Below are 18,575 nucleotides of genomic sequence, written 5' to 3' on the forward strand. Positions count from 1 at the left end.
TCTTTTAAAGAAAACAACAGTGTTTTTCTTTGAAATTTTGCTGAATGAGATGGCTGTTTGAAAGGGTGAGAATGCTGTAGCCTACATGAGATTAATAACCTGATATTGTTGGATGTAGTCTCTTTTGCATTACTGGGCATTTGTATTGCATTGCATTAACATTAACCCAGCTGGATTTTCCTATGTATTTGATACGGTTAATGACAAAATTCTGTTTCACCATAAAAACATGGCACAGCTAGTGCAATTGCACTGAAATGATTGTCACTGTTGACACCTGATCCTCCATGAAAGAGTCCTCATTTGTTGCATCCCTGAGGGACCTGTATAGCCTGTATTCTCAACATCAATTCAAAGACTAGGTGAGAGTGTCAATCAAGAGAGACTGAAGTGTCTGCTGCCTACAGGTGCTCTCCATCTTTACCCTATCTATCACCTGAGACTTATCACATAGGCATGGATTGTTTTGTTGACTGAGTCTCAAAAAGGCTCCCTAAAATAATAGCCTAGCTCCTAGCTCAGCCACACGTTTCCTGGTTGTAGATAAGTTTCTAATTTGATGGTGTTTTCATTTGCTCTTTTGGTTTCTTTTAAAGGAAGTTTTCTACAGCAGAGTCTATAACCAACAGTAAATATATTGAAGATGCACTTACTGTTGGGTACACTCCTTCAGAGACGGTGCTTAAAAGCATGTTTGGGACAAGCTGAAGTATTCAGAGTGCTTCAGAAAATTCTGAAATCTTCTTTTAATTTTTAGATTCAAAATACAATGTTTTCAGTCTGATACAATAGTTATAGAATAGACTACAGAATAATCCATCAAGCAAAACAAATAGTTTATAACAATTTAAGTAGCCTATAAGAAATGCCCAGCAGTTGACAAGCATTTGGAAAGCAGTCCTTTGTTTCCTTCAGCATAAGTAAATGGAGTTCACAAATATTATGTAGTCATAATTCCACCTAGATTTTACTGAGCAGGAACATTACCTAATTAATACTGTGATATACCTGATAGTCTTTGAAACAGTAATGATTCATCATTAAAGTAAATCCAAGATTCTCATTAATGAATATTTGAGATAGATATTAGATAAATAATGCTTTCCAAATGCTGAAAAAAATTACCAAAATACTTTATATATACATGTGTATATATATATATATATATATATATATATATGTATCTAAGGTAAACATATGTTTGGGTTAAATGAACTCTGTCATGAGAGGAAACAAAAATCAAATCTCTTCTGTCAGAAGTGATGGATACAAGAATTGTGACTTATATTTGACACAAAATTTCAGGATAATAAAACGAACAGTATCTATTATCTTGTCTAAACACTTACAGATTCAATAAAATGCATTTAAAATGAATTTTCTACTTTTTTACAGGATTGTCATTTGTCTTGTTTTATTGCAAATGATATTGCAGAAAAAAATTATGTCCAAAAACTTTTAGTTCATCATACTGGTCTGTGAGGACTACTTCAGCTGACTTCTGGGAAGAAGCCTTTTTATACAGAAAAATAAGTACTGTTTTTTAATTGGCGTTACTGCATTGTGCAGCATAAATTATATTAACCTATCAGTTGGTCATCCCCAACTTGAATATTGCTGCTTAATGATGGCTAATGCCAAAAAATTTGTATTGCCTGGTAATGCAATATACTCATTCAAAATGAAATTGTACAGTTTAATACAAGTGCAAGAGTATCTAATGGACATGAACAGGTGTGTTTCATGGTTTCTTTCAGTCTAAACATATTCACATTCATGCTGAAGATGTTGTCATGCTGGTGGAATCCAATTACTGGTCCTTAAATTAATACCCCTATTAGGATTTTATTTTTGCACCAATTAAAAACACTTAGAGCAAATATAATGAAGATTTGGAAGTAAATACTTGAAATAAATATCAACATATATACAGTCACCAAAGAAAAACGAAATAAGTGAAAACAAATGCCAAATACATTAGCTTATATCTGAGCATATGACAATCTAGCAACACTTTCTTATATGCATTTCTTTTCTCTCTTTACCATGTCACTACTAAATTTGTGTACTTAGTTACAGTGTAATAATTTAACTGTTCAATGAATGTGGAACAATATGTCAGGTGACATAGTTGATTCTGCTCTAAACTGTCTTTTCTGACCAGTTTTTATTTAAAATGATAGTTGCAAAAATTTTAAACTCAGTAGCGTATAGTAGACATAGATATCAGCAGACAAAGGTGCAGGTTAGTATTTATTATTTGAGAAATAAACTTTCTGTACTATTTTACTTCCTTTAGAGTAGTTACCTGATCTTCAATGGAGTTTATTCAAGGGCTTACATTACAGGGCCTTGTAAGACAACATGTATTTACATGTTCTCAATAGGATTTAGCTATTTTATGTATTGATCTTTCTTGCTTTTGCTAGTAAGTGGAAACATTATTTCAATTTTAAAAGGCTTCTACTGGAAGCAAGAATATGAAATGCATTTCAAATGAGAGATTTTCTTGAATGGGAAATGTGTTTTCTTAAATATGAAAACTTCTGAAAGAAGAGTCCTTTTTTTTTTTCTTAAAATATTTTTTAGAAGACTGATTAGCATAATTGTTGGAATATCTATTGCTCTTTTAATGTTCTAAGAACTGTTACTTGATGTTGATAAAGTGATTTCAATGAGTCAGCAAAGGCACCAAGCTGTCTTTTGGTTCAGACCACAGCTGAGGGCACTGTTTGAATATCTGAAGACAAAGACACTGAAAGTATTTGTTCCTGCAGGGAATTAGGTCACTCTGAATAACTACCTTTAGGGAACAAGTACTTTTCAGTTGAAATATGTCTGCTGTTTCTTGTCAGTGGAGAAAGCCTATTAAGAGGGTACATAATGGAATACATTTATTCCCTCAAAGTTGATTCTTCTATAGAACATCACTTGAGCTCCTGGTCTCTACTTGGGCAGTAACATTCATTGCTTTAGATACAACAACAACAACAACAACAAAAAGAGAAATCCAGGCTGTTCTATTTCAAAATATGATGAGATGAAGGCATTGTTCAAGATTTTCAGTCATACTGTATTTAACTGACACAAGCCTTTTTTACCCAGAAATGCCCTTCATGCTAGTGTTACTTTCAATGTGTTGCTTATTCTTCTCAGATGAATATTCTAAAAGGTCCCCAGGTCTCTTCCTCTTTTACTCATTTTCATCTCCTACAAGTGTAGGTAGTCATCATCTGCTTCACTTTGATTATAGCAAAACATAACAGATGGTGATAGAATGAAAAGGCTAGTTGCAGACTTGAATCTTATAAAGACTTGAATACTCTCATAATCCTCTAGAAAGTATCAAAATATTTTCTACTATTACATAAGGCTCTATGCATGAAGAGGAGGTGTTTCAGGCTAAATTGGCTTGGGAAAAAAGTAATGGAAACACACATAGAAGGTGTTTTTTCACACTACCAACAAAAATATTGTGCAAAGCTTATAAAGTGTTGGCAGCAGCATATGGCAGAAAAATCTGTTCAGAGCAAAGATCACAAACTGGATTTACTTCTTCACTCTCATTTTGTTTTATACTTGTGTGCTTCCATTGACGTCAGAGTATAATTTGCAATGGGATGGAGAATCAGGCTGTCTTCAGCTACCTTCTACTTCCCAAAGCATTTCCTAAATGGGATGCATCGTACTACAGAATATTATTTACTTCAATGACTGTGGCTCTAAAAGTGGTGCAAGATAGATCATCTTTTCCACTTTTTTCATTCTTGAAGACTACCTGTGCATTGCCCAATCAGCCAGTGAGATAAAACTCATAAGCTAGTAGGGTGGATAATGAAGAATGAAGTTTAGTTGACCTCAACTTATTTAATAGTCCATTGCACTAGTTTGTTGCTGCTCGTGTATTCTGGAAGGAATCCTCAATTGCAAACAGGAAGTAGCAGGATTAGAAAGTAAGTATGGTGTCATATACATTTCTCTGTTCTACGTTTCATCACAATGGCTGTAAGCATTGACCTGCACTCTGAGACACACGACAGCATTCATTTCAGTCCTCAAATTTCACATGGTCAATTCTATAATTTCAACAACCCAGTATAGGACAATCTGAGGTTTTGGAGAAAATGAAATCTCTTTCAACAACGAAGCTCTAAAGTGCTTCAGAACAGCCATTTCACATTTTAAGGCAGAGATTTTAATGTCTTTCTCCATTACAGTCACGAAAAGTGGCAATACTAACAGCCATCTCTTCTTTCTAGACATGACCAGGACTTGTAGAGGAAGGATTCGCATCTCTTAGCGTGGTGTCATAGTGGACACCTGAATTAGCAGCAAGCAAGCTAAGTTTTAAACAAAAAAGCATGAAACAGCACTGTTGCTCATTGCTGGGGCAGGTCTAATCTAGCTCAAGCACTGCAGTGCGTGCAGTGACTGTGCAGTTCTGAGACCTACATTTTTAAGGACAGTTCACTGAACCACATAGATATGGTAGTTTCTTCAGAGCTTGCTGTCCATAGTATGACAGTAGTGTACCCCTAACTACCTGATTTCTTGAATAAGCAATTATTGAACAAGATGTAAAATACTGTTCACCTGTCTTGTGGAGGCTTGTGTTGCTACCCTTTAGCAAAATCAGAAACATACTGTGTAAATAATTTATTATGACAGTAGACACACTGCAATTGGTGAGAATTCATACTCTGAATAATATGAAAATGACACCAAATGTAGAAACTTGCAAAAAATGTTTTAAATCCAGAAAATACAGAAATCCAAACTGTGTTTCACTAGCCTTTATTTCTCACCCCATGCATCAGCTTGACAGTCCAGTTGTATTCACCCCTTTTTATCATTTTGCAACCTGTCATGTCCCATTTATAGAATATTGGCAGACTGATTATCAAAGGAAAGAGGGTTTTGTTTACAGACAGTTTTGATTACTAGAGAATGTTGTGCTTAGTAATCAGTTATCCTCCCCACATCTTTTTTAATCCAGCAGTAATTAATGTGGGGAGAAAAGGTATGCAATGGCATGTTTATGTAGGTGCATTTGTATTGAACTGAACTCTATCAAATGGGGTCCACTTGGAAAATTTTTCTGTGTATGTCATCTTGCAATTTGCACTAAATTTGGAAGAATTCTAAGGCAGAAAGTTAGTAATCAGACCCCATCACCTTAACATAACTAACAACCGGATCTGCTGGAAAGGAAAATACCCATCTATTGAGGATAAGCATAATGTATACATTTCTGAGAAATATAAATTCTTTATAGTTATTCACTTGAATCCAAGTATATGTTGTCAGTAGCTGATAAACAGATCTATAAATCCACAAAGACTTTTTTAAAGGCCTTTTCTGTGCTGTGTGCAAGCACACCTGTTCTAAGATTTTTTACTAAGCAATTAGACTCTTGGAGAGCTCCAAGGAAGTGAAATCAACCTCTGCTCCTGCAAAGTAGCTCCTTTGATGCAGTTACCTAAGACTGTTTTGCTTCTGTAGTTCCTTAGCTATGGGGCTCAGTCTTCCTTTTCTACTCTTCTAGAAAGCTTCAGTGGGTTCAGCTTCAGCTGCATAAATAAACTTGTAACAGGCATGCAGCTTTGATTTTGCTTCCTAATCTCTCAAGTAGGAATTAATTAGAGACCTAAATAACCTAAGCAAAATAGCTTCTCTGGTCGTCTTTACCTGTAGGAGACAGAATTTTAAATGGAATAGTATATCCATGTCCACAGTTATTTCACCCTTTATTTTAAGCAGGATTTGTAAACTCGTATTGTTTTCTTGCTTTATGGTGGAAGTAATTCCAGCTTTATGTTTTTGGGGATTTGGTTTTGTTTTCTTTGTTTAAAAAAAAAAAAAAAAAAAAAAAGCCCAGCTAGGCTAACCATTTGTATTTCTTTAAACAGGCAGGACTAGAAGTCTTTCTGCTTAGTAACTATTCTTAGGTTAATTTTTTTATTAATAGAAGAAAACAAAACTGAATTTTTTAAGTATGAAAGTACTCATTCTGTAGTTCCTCATATTACTCTTCCTATTACAATTATTCCTTAATCAAGCCTAATCAAATCCTTAATCAAATCCCAATGTTCCAAAACCTCAAAATCTTTTCTCTACTAACAAAAGAATCCTGTGTATACTAATACTGTTTTCATGTGTTATCATCATATCAAGATTTTAATTAACTGGTGTAAAATACTTGATCAAGAGAATGCCTTCACACAGAATGATTTTAATGCCCTTAACACTGTAGATATATTATTGTATTAAGGAACCTATCTGCAAATTGCAAAAATTTTAAATAACTTTAGGAAATTAAATTTGGTCTTAACATTAAAAGTATATGAGTGAGTCATGTTAGATATGCTGTTGATGAAAACAGATTGTTCTAGCCTGGCTTATTTGCTGTCCACTAGAGGACAGCACTGCTTTTGTATCTGAATGGTATAAAGTGATAAATATGTGCAGCGTTTTCTTTGAAAAACAAACAGGAGCCCTTTGAGCCAGTTATTTAAACAGAAAATGCTTAACACTTTAAGAACTAACTGAGCAGAAGACTGTCTTTGATTGTAAATATCTCTGAATATTTAATATTTAATATTTTAATATCTTTCTATAAAATAATCTGCTTTCTTGAAATCAAATAATTTTCCTGTAAATTAAAATTTATAATCTGTTTTAAAAATAGTCTGAGTATAATTCTCAAGCATGTATCATATTAAATGTCCAATTCTATAGGAAAAAAAAAAAAGAAAGAGTGAAGTATATGAAAAAACAAATTAGATCAAGTATTACAATTAGAATTTTCAAGGTGGGAGGACCAAATATTTTGATTCAAGCTCTTAGCTCATTGAAATTTAGGGAAGGAGATATAAATACCTACATATTAAAATGTTGATATTTCTAAACTAATGATAAATTTGGAAGATGATCAAAAGTTCACGCAGCATCTTTTTGAACATGTGGAGTAGTGCTATGTATTGGACAGTAAATTCATATTACTCACTTGCATTTCTGCATTTCTGTTAGAGGTACAGTGTAGCTGCTTACTGGAAACTGAGGACAGACTCATAATCTATTTAGGCAATACAAATAAACATGGTAACAATATGTACATTTGACCACAATTTATTTTACAATTTTGTTATTTTATACCCCCTGGAAAAATAGATAATGTTGGAAAATAATGACATTGTTTTAATGAGTTAGGTATTTTGAACAATTTGTTCAAAGATAGTGTTAAAATTGCATTAAATTTGAAGGGAAAAAGAAAGTCACATTATCATAATATGATTTTTAAGATAACTAGTAATCAAATTTTATTAGTAGTAACCAATGTGAAAATCACCAGATTAAGTTTCTTCTTTTTGTGGGTATATTTGTGCTTACAGTTTTAGTATTAAGCTCTCTCTATCCCCAGGTCAGAGCTAATACCCAAATACTTCCTTTTCACCTTCTAAGGCTTACTCAGAGAATGAATACAAGTAATTTTTTTTAATACAAATAAATACAAGTAGCCAATTTTTAGATGAGTAGTTATTTATAAGGTGAAATCTGTGCATAGCAGAGCAATAGGATGATTCAGAGTACTGAAACTATAAATGTAAGTATCTTCGTTGTCCAGTTGACATGCTGGAAGCTCCTTTGTAGTTATTCTTATATTTCCAAATTGAAGAATAGTTCACAGCAGTATTTTTTTCCCCTTTGAATATATTCATTGCATAACTTGATTACACATTTGTCAGCTTTGGACTAATTATTTTTCTACAGCTAGGGCAGGGCATTGCATCTTCTGATTGTCTTCCTTACTAATAGGATTCTGTCTGCTTCAGCAGACAGCAATTGAAGGCTTCATGCACAAGATTTAAAGAAAGGGCGGAGGAAAAAAAAGTTTCAGCCTCCATGGGCCATTGTCACTATTTGTGGTAAGCAGTAGAACAGAAAAAGAAGAAAATTTAGCTTGAATAGAAAAGTCAAAGAGGAAGAAAAGCACTGGACAGGAGAGAGTGTGTTTTAATGCTGTTGAATTATGCGTAACGAACCCGGCTCTGCTGTAAATATCCCGATTTGCACTTATTTTGCAGATTTTAAGTGAGTTAGTCTGCTGCTGTATATTCACTGCCACTGAAATTTTCAGAATCTTTCCCCAAAAAAAGTGCATCTCCTTATAGTAGCTATATTTTGTCTACAAAAAAAGAGAAAATTACTCGCAGTCTGTATTCAGACTAGGCATCATTGCAAAATCAGTGTTTGGCAAATGCTGTCACATTGTAGTATCTGATACTCTGTGTTTTCTCTTGATATCAACTGTATATCAAAATTTTCTGTATGGTTATAATGAATAAATTTTATTTTCATTGGAAGTCACTGAGACTGTGTACTTTATTTTTAACTCCTGAAAGACCAAGTTACTTTCTAAAAATACATAGTACTTTATTGGTGTTGAATTTTATTCTTACTGTGTATTTCCTTATCCAATGACAGGTACTATATTTATATAAAAATAATATATTAACTCCTCTTTTTTTGCATGTCACATATGCTCAGAATATTTAACATTCTTTCTAAAAAAATTAATTGTAAACATTCAGAATATGCAAATATTTCACATATTGTTTTGTTCTAATCTTTCTTGATTTTTTTAAATGGGAAAAATATGAACAGCTGTAAATGTTCGTGAATATTTTAATGATGTAAAATCAGGTTTAGAATCAATATTATCACAGAATTAAATACTGCATCATACCAGAAACAGCCATCTTGAAGCTATTAGTAAATATTTGGATTTGTTTTCTGGATGTATTCTCATTTGCTTTGTTTTTTTGGGTTTATTTTTGTTGTTTGTTTGGAATTTTTTTATATTTATGGATGGATCCTTTGTTGCAACAGAACCATGCTCATAATATATGTCTTACGTTTAGAGTTGTCCACAGGACAAATTCATTCTTTTGGACCTGCAATCGATCAATGTACATCCTAGATGTACATGTATCACAGTGCAGTTTTCAAGGCTTATTAAATCCAAAGATTTCTTGTTGGTTTATTGTCCTTTTTGGTTTTATTTGGTTTAGGGATTTTTGTTTGGTTTTAATTCAAATTCTAACCTACAAAGTGAAAAATTATTACTGACCTCATGGGGAAAATGAAAGTTTCTCATTGAGAGTGAACACATGTTATTAGTGATGAATATTTTTGCTGCTGAGAGATTTTTTCATGGCTTTCTAGGCTTCTCTAGGTATTTAGTTGAGCACAACACATCTTTTGGAAAATTCGTGATGGTTTAATGTAAGAGTTAGCATATAAATGCAGTAGCATGTATTTAGTTGAAAAACCAGCTATTAACTAAATCCTTCAACAACAGTGTTTCAGTATTTTTAAAACATCTAAATAACTGACAAACTGGTTTTACTGCTACTGCAAACTGCTTCATCCTGTTATAACTTATTCAGTTTTACAGATTATATAAGTGTATTTATAAATCTCCTTAGAAACTAGATTATATTCCCTATTATTAGGAACAGATTTTTGTTTCCAAGCAGCAGTAAGCCCAATGAGTGGTTCTTTTCTAGACATGCATTTTTAATGGTGAAATAAGTCTTCCTGTTGCGGTCCAATTCTTCCTTCACTGAGCAATTCCTGACCCCCATATCAATGACCATGGATAGAAGCTCATTAGCTGCTGCTAGTTATGTGTATTAACACCGTGTAAAATTACCTGAGTATCAGGCACTTTGCATATTGCAAACCACATGCAAACTCACATTTTACTGATTCTGTGTGGTTTGTTCAGGGCTATAGAAAAGTACTATTGATCCCCTAAGTGATTTTGCAAATTCACATGTAAAAATATCAGCACAAAACTAATTTCTCATGCTTTGGACCACCTTGGCTTTCCCAGAACGCTGATTTTGTATCACTTTCAGCTTTTCATGAAATAGGGTAAAATCAAGCCTCGGGGCTATGAAGCACAGCAGGAGTGCCAACTAGCAACCTATTTATGTGCATACTCAGAGATAATCTGCTTCTGTGTTGTCCCAAGACACAACTGTTAAGTAAATAAAGTGACTAATAAGACTATTGTTTCTATAATTATCCCCCTGTTGAAGTCAACAAGAGAAATAGTCATCTTCTACCTTGCTGCATAAATAGATGAAATCATTGATATAACTAGCTAAGTAGGTAATTTTTGTAGTAGTAATATTGTTTTATAACCTTCTATTAAAAAGAGAGGTCTTTGAATATATCTGTAATCCAGACAAAAGAAACAGATTGACCTGTGAGGGGTGACATTAGAAAAGTGCTCCATGTTTCCTTAATTAGTATAATGTGTTATGAGATTTTGATATGCTTAGTTTAAAAAGAAAAAAAAAAAGAAATTACTTCTCGTTTAAAAAGAACCTGCTTCCTGCTTAAGTGGCTAATATTTTAATTAAGTCTGGAGTGAAGTTTTTTGAGTATCTCCTGATAAACTCCCTCCTTTATGTTGATGGTAATTAAACAGATCCCCAAGGGTTTGGGTAGGCGCTTTGCAAGGCCCATGCTGATTGTCAGACAGGAGACACTGACCAGTTGGTTTGCTCTTGAATAGCCCACAGCGTGCTGTCAGCGCAGCAGTTTGATTTTTCTGTATTGTGAGCTGTTGTCAGGGCTAACTGGGTCCTATTGTGACTGAAGATGTTGCGCAAATTGAGGCAGATGGCTCTGATTCAGACACGTGTCATTCAGAAAGAGGAGGGGAGATTGGCCCTGCAAAGTGGGGTCAGACAGGGTCACAGACCTGCTCTACACTTGTTAGTGTTTTCAAAAGCCCATGTGCAGCAACTTTGTTGTTGAGAAGTAACCAAGAAAGGGGGAGAGCATGTTGTGCTCCTTGTGGAAGATGGAAAGATGGACGCTGTTGCCATCCTCTTGCTTCCTGTCTCTTGGGCCTGGCTCTGCACACAGAATGAATTAACAGGATTGACAGAAGTTCATTGTGCCTAAAATGGCTTTTCAGTCAATTGTGGTGCTTAAAAGGCTAGTTTTGCTTTTAATTCCATGTAATTAGTGGATTCTTCATGTCTTGGAATTTAGTAATGGGGCATTAGTCCTAACTTTTGTCTGTCTGATTTGTTGGTAGCTTTTTATTTCCTTTGTAGGATTTTTAATAATTATAAAATGTTTAAAAATATTGGCCACATTTTTATGATTTTGGAGATAAATTCACAGAATAACTCCATCTTGCTGCTACTGTCATTTGAAACGGATTTTTTTTGTATATTTATAATTTTGACTGGTTTTAGTTTGAATTAATTTTGGGATTACAGGAGGAGACATATTTCAGTAAGTACAACAGTTTGGCTTTTTGTATGTGTTCTACTGCATTTAACATAGTTGTATTGTCTTTGGGGCACTAACTAATGAAAATATTTGGAAAATTCTATACAGCTGTAGTCAGGTTGTCAGTGTGTATGAATATTGTAGATGAACTGAAGAATCAATATTTATATTAAAAATTATTTAAATAAGATTTAGTTTGTACTACTAAGCACAAAATTTTGCATGATACTTCTTTGCCCTTATAAAATGCAAAAATATTTACATAAATTATGTTTGAAGAATTTATGGGAGGTTTTATGGTTTATCCCCTGAAATGCATTAATGAATTTAGAAGTATTTTATTATATTTGAGCTCATTTAACTCTTGCAGAAAGAAACATTAGCCTTAAGATCTTTAACCTTAAGATCCTCAGTGATTTTTTCTTTTTTTATTTTTCCTTTCCCCTCTAGGTTTGCAGCTAAGACTATGCACAGTGGGTCACTGATGTTAGTCACAGTGGAGCTGAAGGGGAGCTCTACAGCACAACTCATCATAAACACTGAGAAAACTGTGATTGGTTCTGTTCTGCTGCGGGAGCTGAAGCCTGTCCTGTCCCAGGGGTAACCTGCTTACATCTGGACTTCAGAATCTGGCACACAACAAAAGTGCCTGGCATCCACTACTGCTGCCTTTCATTTATAATAATAGCCCTTCCATCTGGCAGTGGGGAAAGAATACACTCTTGACATTCTTGTCTTCTGCTTTAGAATGCTAGTGCGTATCTATCATGTATGCAAGTCCTTTCCTTTTTTTCTGCTTGCTAACCAAAGAACATATATTTTACTGTCAGTTATCTGCGCTTTTAAATGTATTTCCCATTTGTTCTACCCTAGTCCTTCCCTCTCTCTTCCCTTCCCCCACTACCTTCCTTCCCCATCAGTTTCCACTCCCCTCCATAGTGGACAAATACTAGGTAGTAAAGTTCAAGGGAAATCACACTGCTTGAAAACTGAGTTCAAATGACAGGTGGGTTCCAGCAACATACACAACAAGTATGTGGTTCAGAGAGAATTTTGGTGTGTAAAAACACAGTAAGTACAGCAAAATAGTTTTCTAGAAATGCTTGTAAACCTGAAGTCATCTACTGAGAAAATTGTTCCTACCTACTGTCATTTTCCCAAATATTTTGTTAAGATGCTAATAAAGTAGTGGCTATGAACAGAGGCTCCCTCTTTCTTGTTTTGGTAGAAAATTGATAACAGACATGCTGGTATTGTATATACCTGGTTAACTAAAGTAAATACAAATGAGGTGGGCACTATACACATATCAGCAAACTGTTCTTGCAAAAGTAGCCAGTGTTTGTGCTCCTATCATAATTGTCTGCTATGCGGTTACATTTTTGTTAATAAACAAAGCCAGCAGCTGCCTATTTTCAAATTGGCCTGCTCATAAAATACTGATTGAATTGTTCAAATTTGTATTAAATGAAATACTGATTGTTAGACTGTTGTGGCAAATACTGTCATCTAGCTTAATGAATAGTTCAGCTTTATTTCAAATTTTTTTTGCAAACTAGACTAAAACATTTCCCAACTTTGTATAAATGAGGGCTTGAGGCAGAGAGGAATTCATAGCCATATCAACTGAGCTAAGCCACAGAAGACCAATAGCCTTGCACCAGTTGGTGTACCTGGTTTTTTTGGTACAGCTCAGTGATTTTGTCAGGTCACTGATTTTGACCTTCCCTTCACATTCTGGTTACATGGCAGTATGTAAAATGCTGAGCCTTTTCATTTCTTATCAGTTCTCCTCACTTCCAAAATGTTTTTTCCTAGTAACTCATGGCTCTGCTACAGGGAAGATACTTGAATAAGTGTAACCTTTCTCTGTCATCAGGACCTTTGCATGGTCCTTAGATGCCCAACTAGTGCTGTTCTAGTTTAGAATTATACAAAATTCTGCGTTTTCAAAAATGTTGTCATGCTTCACACTAAATTCTTCCAAATTTTTTATTAAAATTTAGTAGAACTAAAAAGAGGTTCCAAATGCTAAAGAGAGGTTAGGTATTTAAGGCAGTTATCTTGCACTTCTGTGAGAAATGTGGTTCAAGAGTTTGCTCTAGCAATCAAAAATAAACAAGAATCTTATGCCCCCAAGAGAAATGTACATGTTCTTAATTAACATTCACATTTTCTTAATTCCCAATCCTGCAATGCTTGCTATTGAATTAGTTTTCAACTGTGATGTCAAAGCTATTCAAACAGAATAAAAATGAATTGTTGTAGAAATTACTGTTGTCGCAGGGAAACTGCAGATTGGTCTGTAGATAATCTTTAATATTAAGACCCAGTGAGAAAATCATGAGGAAAAGGTACAGAACCATGCATCCTGAGAAAAGACTGAACTGTAAAAGCTTTGGCCATGGTTGTAAAGGAGAAAACAAACAAGAATTTCATCTCATACCACAGTATAAATCAAAGAAAAGCACATTAATGCTGTGTAAGTCATGCACATTACTGAGTATTTTCTGCCTCCTTAGAGTACTTTATACATTTTAGCAGTGAAGCCCAGAAATGTGTATAGTAAGGATATTTGTGGAGTTTCTGGTAGTAATTTATATTTTTCAGCACTCAAGTGGTTCAGTAACTCTTGGGACTGGTCTTTGGCTCATCATAGAGTGATTTGGGTTGGAAGGGGACCCTGAAGATCATCTAGTTCCAAACCACTTGCCATGGAGCAGGACAGATTTCACTAGACCAGGTTGTTCAGACCTCTATTGAACATGGCATTGAGCACTTGCAGGGATGGGGCATCCACAATTATGCTTATGGGCACAATTATGGGCAACCTGTGTTTCACCACCCTCAGAGTAAAGATTTCCTTCCTAATATCTGATGTAAACCTACTCTCTTTCAATTTCAATTTAAACCCATTTCCCCCTTGTCCTGTCTGTACATGCCATTGTAAATAGTCTTGCCTTCTCTTTTCCATACTGACCAATCCCAAATCTCTTTTCCCTCTGCTCCAGCCCTCTGATCATCTTGGTGGCCTCCTCTGTACTCCCTCCAGCAGGTCCCTGTCCTCCCTGTGCTGGGACCCCAGAGCTGATGCAGCACTGCAGGGGGGGTCTCAGCAAAGTGGAGCAGAGGGGCAGAATCCCCTCCCTGGCCCTGCTGCCCACACTGCTCTGGATGCAGCCCAGGACACGTGTGGCTCTCAGGGCTGTGAGTGCCCATGGCTGGGTCATGTCCAGCCTCTCATCCCCCAGCACCCCCAAGTCCTTCTGGGCAGAGCTGCTGTGATCTGTCCATCCCCAGCCTGTGCTGGTACCAGGGTTGCTCTGACCCAGGTGCAGCACCTTGCACTTGGTCTTGTTAAAACTCATGGGATTTCCATGGGTCCTCTCCTAGAGTTTGTCCAGGTCCCTCTGGATAGTATCAGATGCATTCAGCTTGGTGTCATCTGCAAATTTGCTGATGATGCACTTGATCCTTCTCTCTATGTCATTAATGAAGATACTAAACCACACTGGTCCTAGTACAGACCTTGAGAGACATCACTTGTCTCTGATGTCCATTGGAACTGAACCATTGACCATGACCCTCTGAATGCGACCCTCCAACCAATTCCTAATCCACATAACAGTTCACCCATCAAATCCCTCCAGTTTTAAGAGAATATTGTAGGGGACTGTGTCAAAGGTTTTACTGAAGTCCAGAAAAATGGTATCTGTAACCTTCCCTTACCCACTGATGCAGTCACCCCATCATAGAAAGCCACTGGCTTGGTCACACAGGACCTGCCTTTCCTGCAGCCACGCAGCTACCTCAGCCAATTCCCTCAGGACTCGGGTGCATCTCCTTGGGTACATTCAGGTTCCTCAGGTGGTCACAAACCTCATTGTCTCTTACAGTGGGAAGGACTTGGCTCTCCCAGTCCTCATCTGTTATCCATCCAGTCAAGAGATGTGGGAAGAGTTTCCCATTGAAGACTAAGGCAAAAGTCGTTAAGTACCTCAGCCTTCTCTTTGTCTGTTGTTACCAGTTCTCCAGTTTTCCAGTGCTGTTTATCAGAGGGGGTACCCCTTCTTTGACCTTCTTTTTGTGGTTAATGTACCTGTAGAAGCCCTTCCCATTATTCTTTGTGTCACTTGCCAGGTTCAGTTCCAGTTTTGTCACCTCAGCCTTTCTCGTCCCCTCCCTACACGACTGTGCTTCGTCTCTAAACTCTTCCTAGGTTACGTGTCCTGGTTTCCATTGCCTGTGCATTTGCTTCTTTCCCTTAATTTTGACCAGCAAGTTCCTACTCAGCCATGCCAGTCTCTTGCCCACCTTGTCTGATTTCTTGCTCCTGGGGATTGTCAGCTCTCATGCTCTATGGAAGAGCTGCTTAAAGATCTGCCAGCTCTCTTCTACTCCCTTGTCCCTGATGGCAGTCTGTCAGGGGATCCCACTGACTAGGTTCCCAAAGGACTGGAAGTCTGCTTTCCTAATGTTCAAGAGCTGAACTTTTACTCCTTACCCAAGCCCTGTCCCTCATGCACACTTCACCAGTGCATGATCCCTGCAGCCCAGGCTGCCTTCCAGTTCTGGTGTCCCAGTTAGCTCGCTTGCACTGGTGACCAACAGATCCTGTAACACATTCCCTCTGGCAGGGCTGTCTGTCACCTGGCTCAGGAAGTTACCCTCCACCCATTCCAGGGGTCTCCTGGATTGCCACAGCTCTCCAAGCTACTTTCCCAACAGCTGCTGGGGTGGCTGAGATCCCCCTGCAGGATGCGACCCTCGGGCACAATGCCTCCTGTGCTGGAGCAGGAAGGTTTGGTCAATGGGCTCCCCTTGGTCAGGTGGCTGTAGCAGACCCCAGCCAAAGGTTCCCTTTGCTGCCTCGGTCTCTGACTCCTACCCACAGGCTTTCCACCTGCTCATGGGTATTCTTCAGCGACAGCCCTTCACACTGTCTGTTTTTTGGCTTGTTGTGTCATTTGTACTCACTTGAGAAAGAAATATCAGGCTGTAGTCCATGCTCTTGACATGGGCTGCTCTTGGCAGCATCATGGATCTTAGTCCCTGGTAGGCAGCATTACCTCTTGGGACTCTGTCAGGCCAGCATGATATTGTGATTTGAAAGTTCATGCTGCCTTCCCAATGTAGTAATTTGGAGATAAAATTTATTTACAGGTTGGTATTTAAATAGCCATATATTTCTGCATGTGTTAAAACTCAGCTTTTGAGGAATCTAAACATAAGCATGTGTACCTGTCTTACAGTGGAAGTTGAACTCAATCATAATTCAACCAGTAGCAGTAGTTAACAATAGTTTCTTAGTTTGGCTATATATAATTTGTCCTCAGTTCTTCCATTCTTTTAATCATTTGTAGATGCATATTAAAGGTTGATGCCTAGTCTAAATTGCAATCTAAAATTCTCTTTGGAGTGATTTGCTTGTACCAGGTAGCAGCAGCTCCTACTGTTGTAGGCAGGCTAATCAATCAGGAGCTACACGCTGAGTGCCACCTGGCTTCAGCAAGTACCCAAGCCTGGGCACACTTGGCGCATACCTGCATGCACAGCTCGAGGCACAGGAGCAAGGCTAAAACACTGCAGGACTGCTGAGGTGGGTTTTGCTAAGGTGGTTAGCAATTGTATCAAGGTCTAGATTAAGGGGTGGGAGGTGAGGGTTATTTACTTAAATTAGCAAGGTTTCAAATGCAACTGAACATTCAGAAACATAGGAAAAACAACAAATACCAACTCACATATGTTACCATAAAGAGAGATTGGGGAATAATTTTATTAACTTTAATCATGCTGAAGGTATTGAACCTCAAAAAGACTACAGAATTATTGTGGTCTACTACAAGCTATAAGACTAGTGCTGGCAACTCTGAATTGAAGAATTGTTCAGCAAGAGCAAGGACAAACAGGTAAAGTTTCTGCATAGTGAGAGATTGACAGTTTACCTTTGTTTTGCTGCCTGGTTGTTTCTACAGAAACATAGATATTCTCCTTAGTGAATAATAAGGGTTTTCTTTATTTTTTATTTTTAACAACTAAACTTTCAAATTCAGTAACTCCAAAATAAACCATTTTGAAAGAATAGGGTGCAAGGAGAAATTGTTTGGTTACTGTTGATGGCAGAATATAAACATAGGCTTGATGTATGACAGCAAAAATAATGTAATATTTCTACTTATTTTTCTTTAACATTTTATGCTTTTGTATAAAAGGATAATGAATTTTTTTTTCCCTTCATGCCCTGCTTTAATTGTAATAATTAATTTCTAAAGAAAAATAGCAGAAATAAAAATGGGTCTGGAGCTAGAGACAGAATAATGGAAGATATAAATAGAATAGTATGTGAAAGGATAGTGGAAATAATGAAAGTGTTTTTAGAACTTGGACATGATACAGTATAAGAAATAATGAATTACATAGAAAAGATAAATTGAGCTTTCCTGATGATATTTTCTAACTAACTAACTCAGGATCAAGGTGACATTTTGCAACTTTTCCAAAGCAATACATTTAAATTTGAGGAAGACTTTTACTTTCCCTGTTTTTTAAACACAACATGTACTTAAGTTATGGTCATCCACTGGAGGTGTACATCAGCAAAGAAATATATAGATACATATTAGATAGGATAACAAAACCCCAAGGTCTCTAAATTCCCTTCATCTGAGCCTTTGGGCTAATTGCTGATATTGGGTGATAGGATAAAATCCTTTTGCACACTTTGTTTGGCAATGGTCCATTGCCAAAAGTAGTGTTAATTTTTTTTTTTAATATTCAATTACTGAACTTCCTAGTTTTGCATACAATATCTTACATGCTTGAATTAATATTAACTTAGCACTTAAATGCCCTAACATGGATGCTGGTAAGCAATATTCAGGTAAATAAAATTGTCCCAAGCCCTCATCTGACTTTCTGCTTGCACCCTGAAACAAGTGAGGATTGGACTCTGTTCCCTTCTTTTTCTAACAGTTTATTGTTCTCCCCTTCCACACATTTATGTTTATTTTGACATAAAGTTTACACTTGTTTAACACTTATATATTAAACATTTTGTTGTGCAGAAGCCATGCTTTACTATGTTTACACATGCAGTTTGATTGCTTATAGGAGCCTTTGTGCATGACCCTTTGTGATAAAAGTAATAATTCTGCAGTCTTTATCTCAGCTGGTATAGTTGTGTTTTTATATAGAACAGTCCAGTGAACCTGTTTGGAAGAGAAAGAGATTGTGAATGCCACTGCATTTCCAGTCCC

General features: G+C 36.5%; 1 protein-coding gene across 4 annotated transcripts in view; it reads left to right on the forward strand.

Moving 5' to 3' along the window:
• AP3B1 (adaptor related protein complex 3 subunit beta 1) overlaps positions 1-12,518 on the forward strand; it is a 154,190-nt gene extending 141,672 nt beyond the window's left edge. For 3 of the 4 annotated variants that reach the window (XM_068176113.1, XM_068176110.1, XM_068176112.1), the window contains exon 27: positions 11,770-12,518. In XM_068176113.1, coding sequence (XP_068032214.1) covers positions 11,770-11,923 — 154 coding nt within the window. In that variant the 3' untranslated portion in view covers positions 11,924-12,518. The remainder of the gene's footprint in view (positions 1-11,769) is intronic. The other variant, XR_010994344.1, reaches the window with a different exon arrangement.
• Positions 12,519-18,575: the final 6,057 nt, after the last annotated feature.

Source organism: Anomalospiza imberbis, chromosome Z (genome assembly GCF_031753505.1).
Source record: "Anomalospiza imberbis isolate Cuckoo-Finch-1a 21T00152 chromosome Z, ASM3175350v1, whole genome shotgun sequence".
Taxonomy (NCBI): domain Eukaryota; kingdom Metazoa; phylum Chordata; class Aves; order Passeriformes; family Viduidae; genus Anomalospiza; species Anomalospiza imberbis.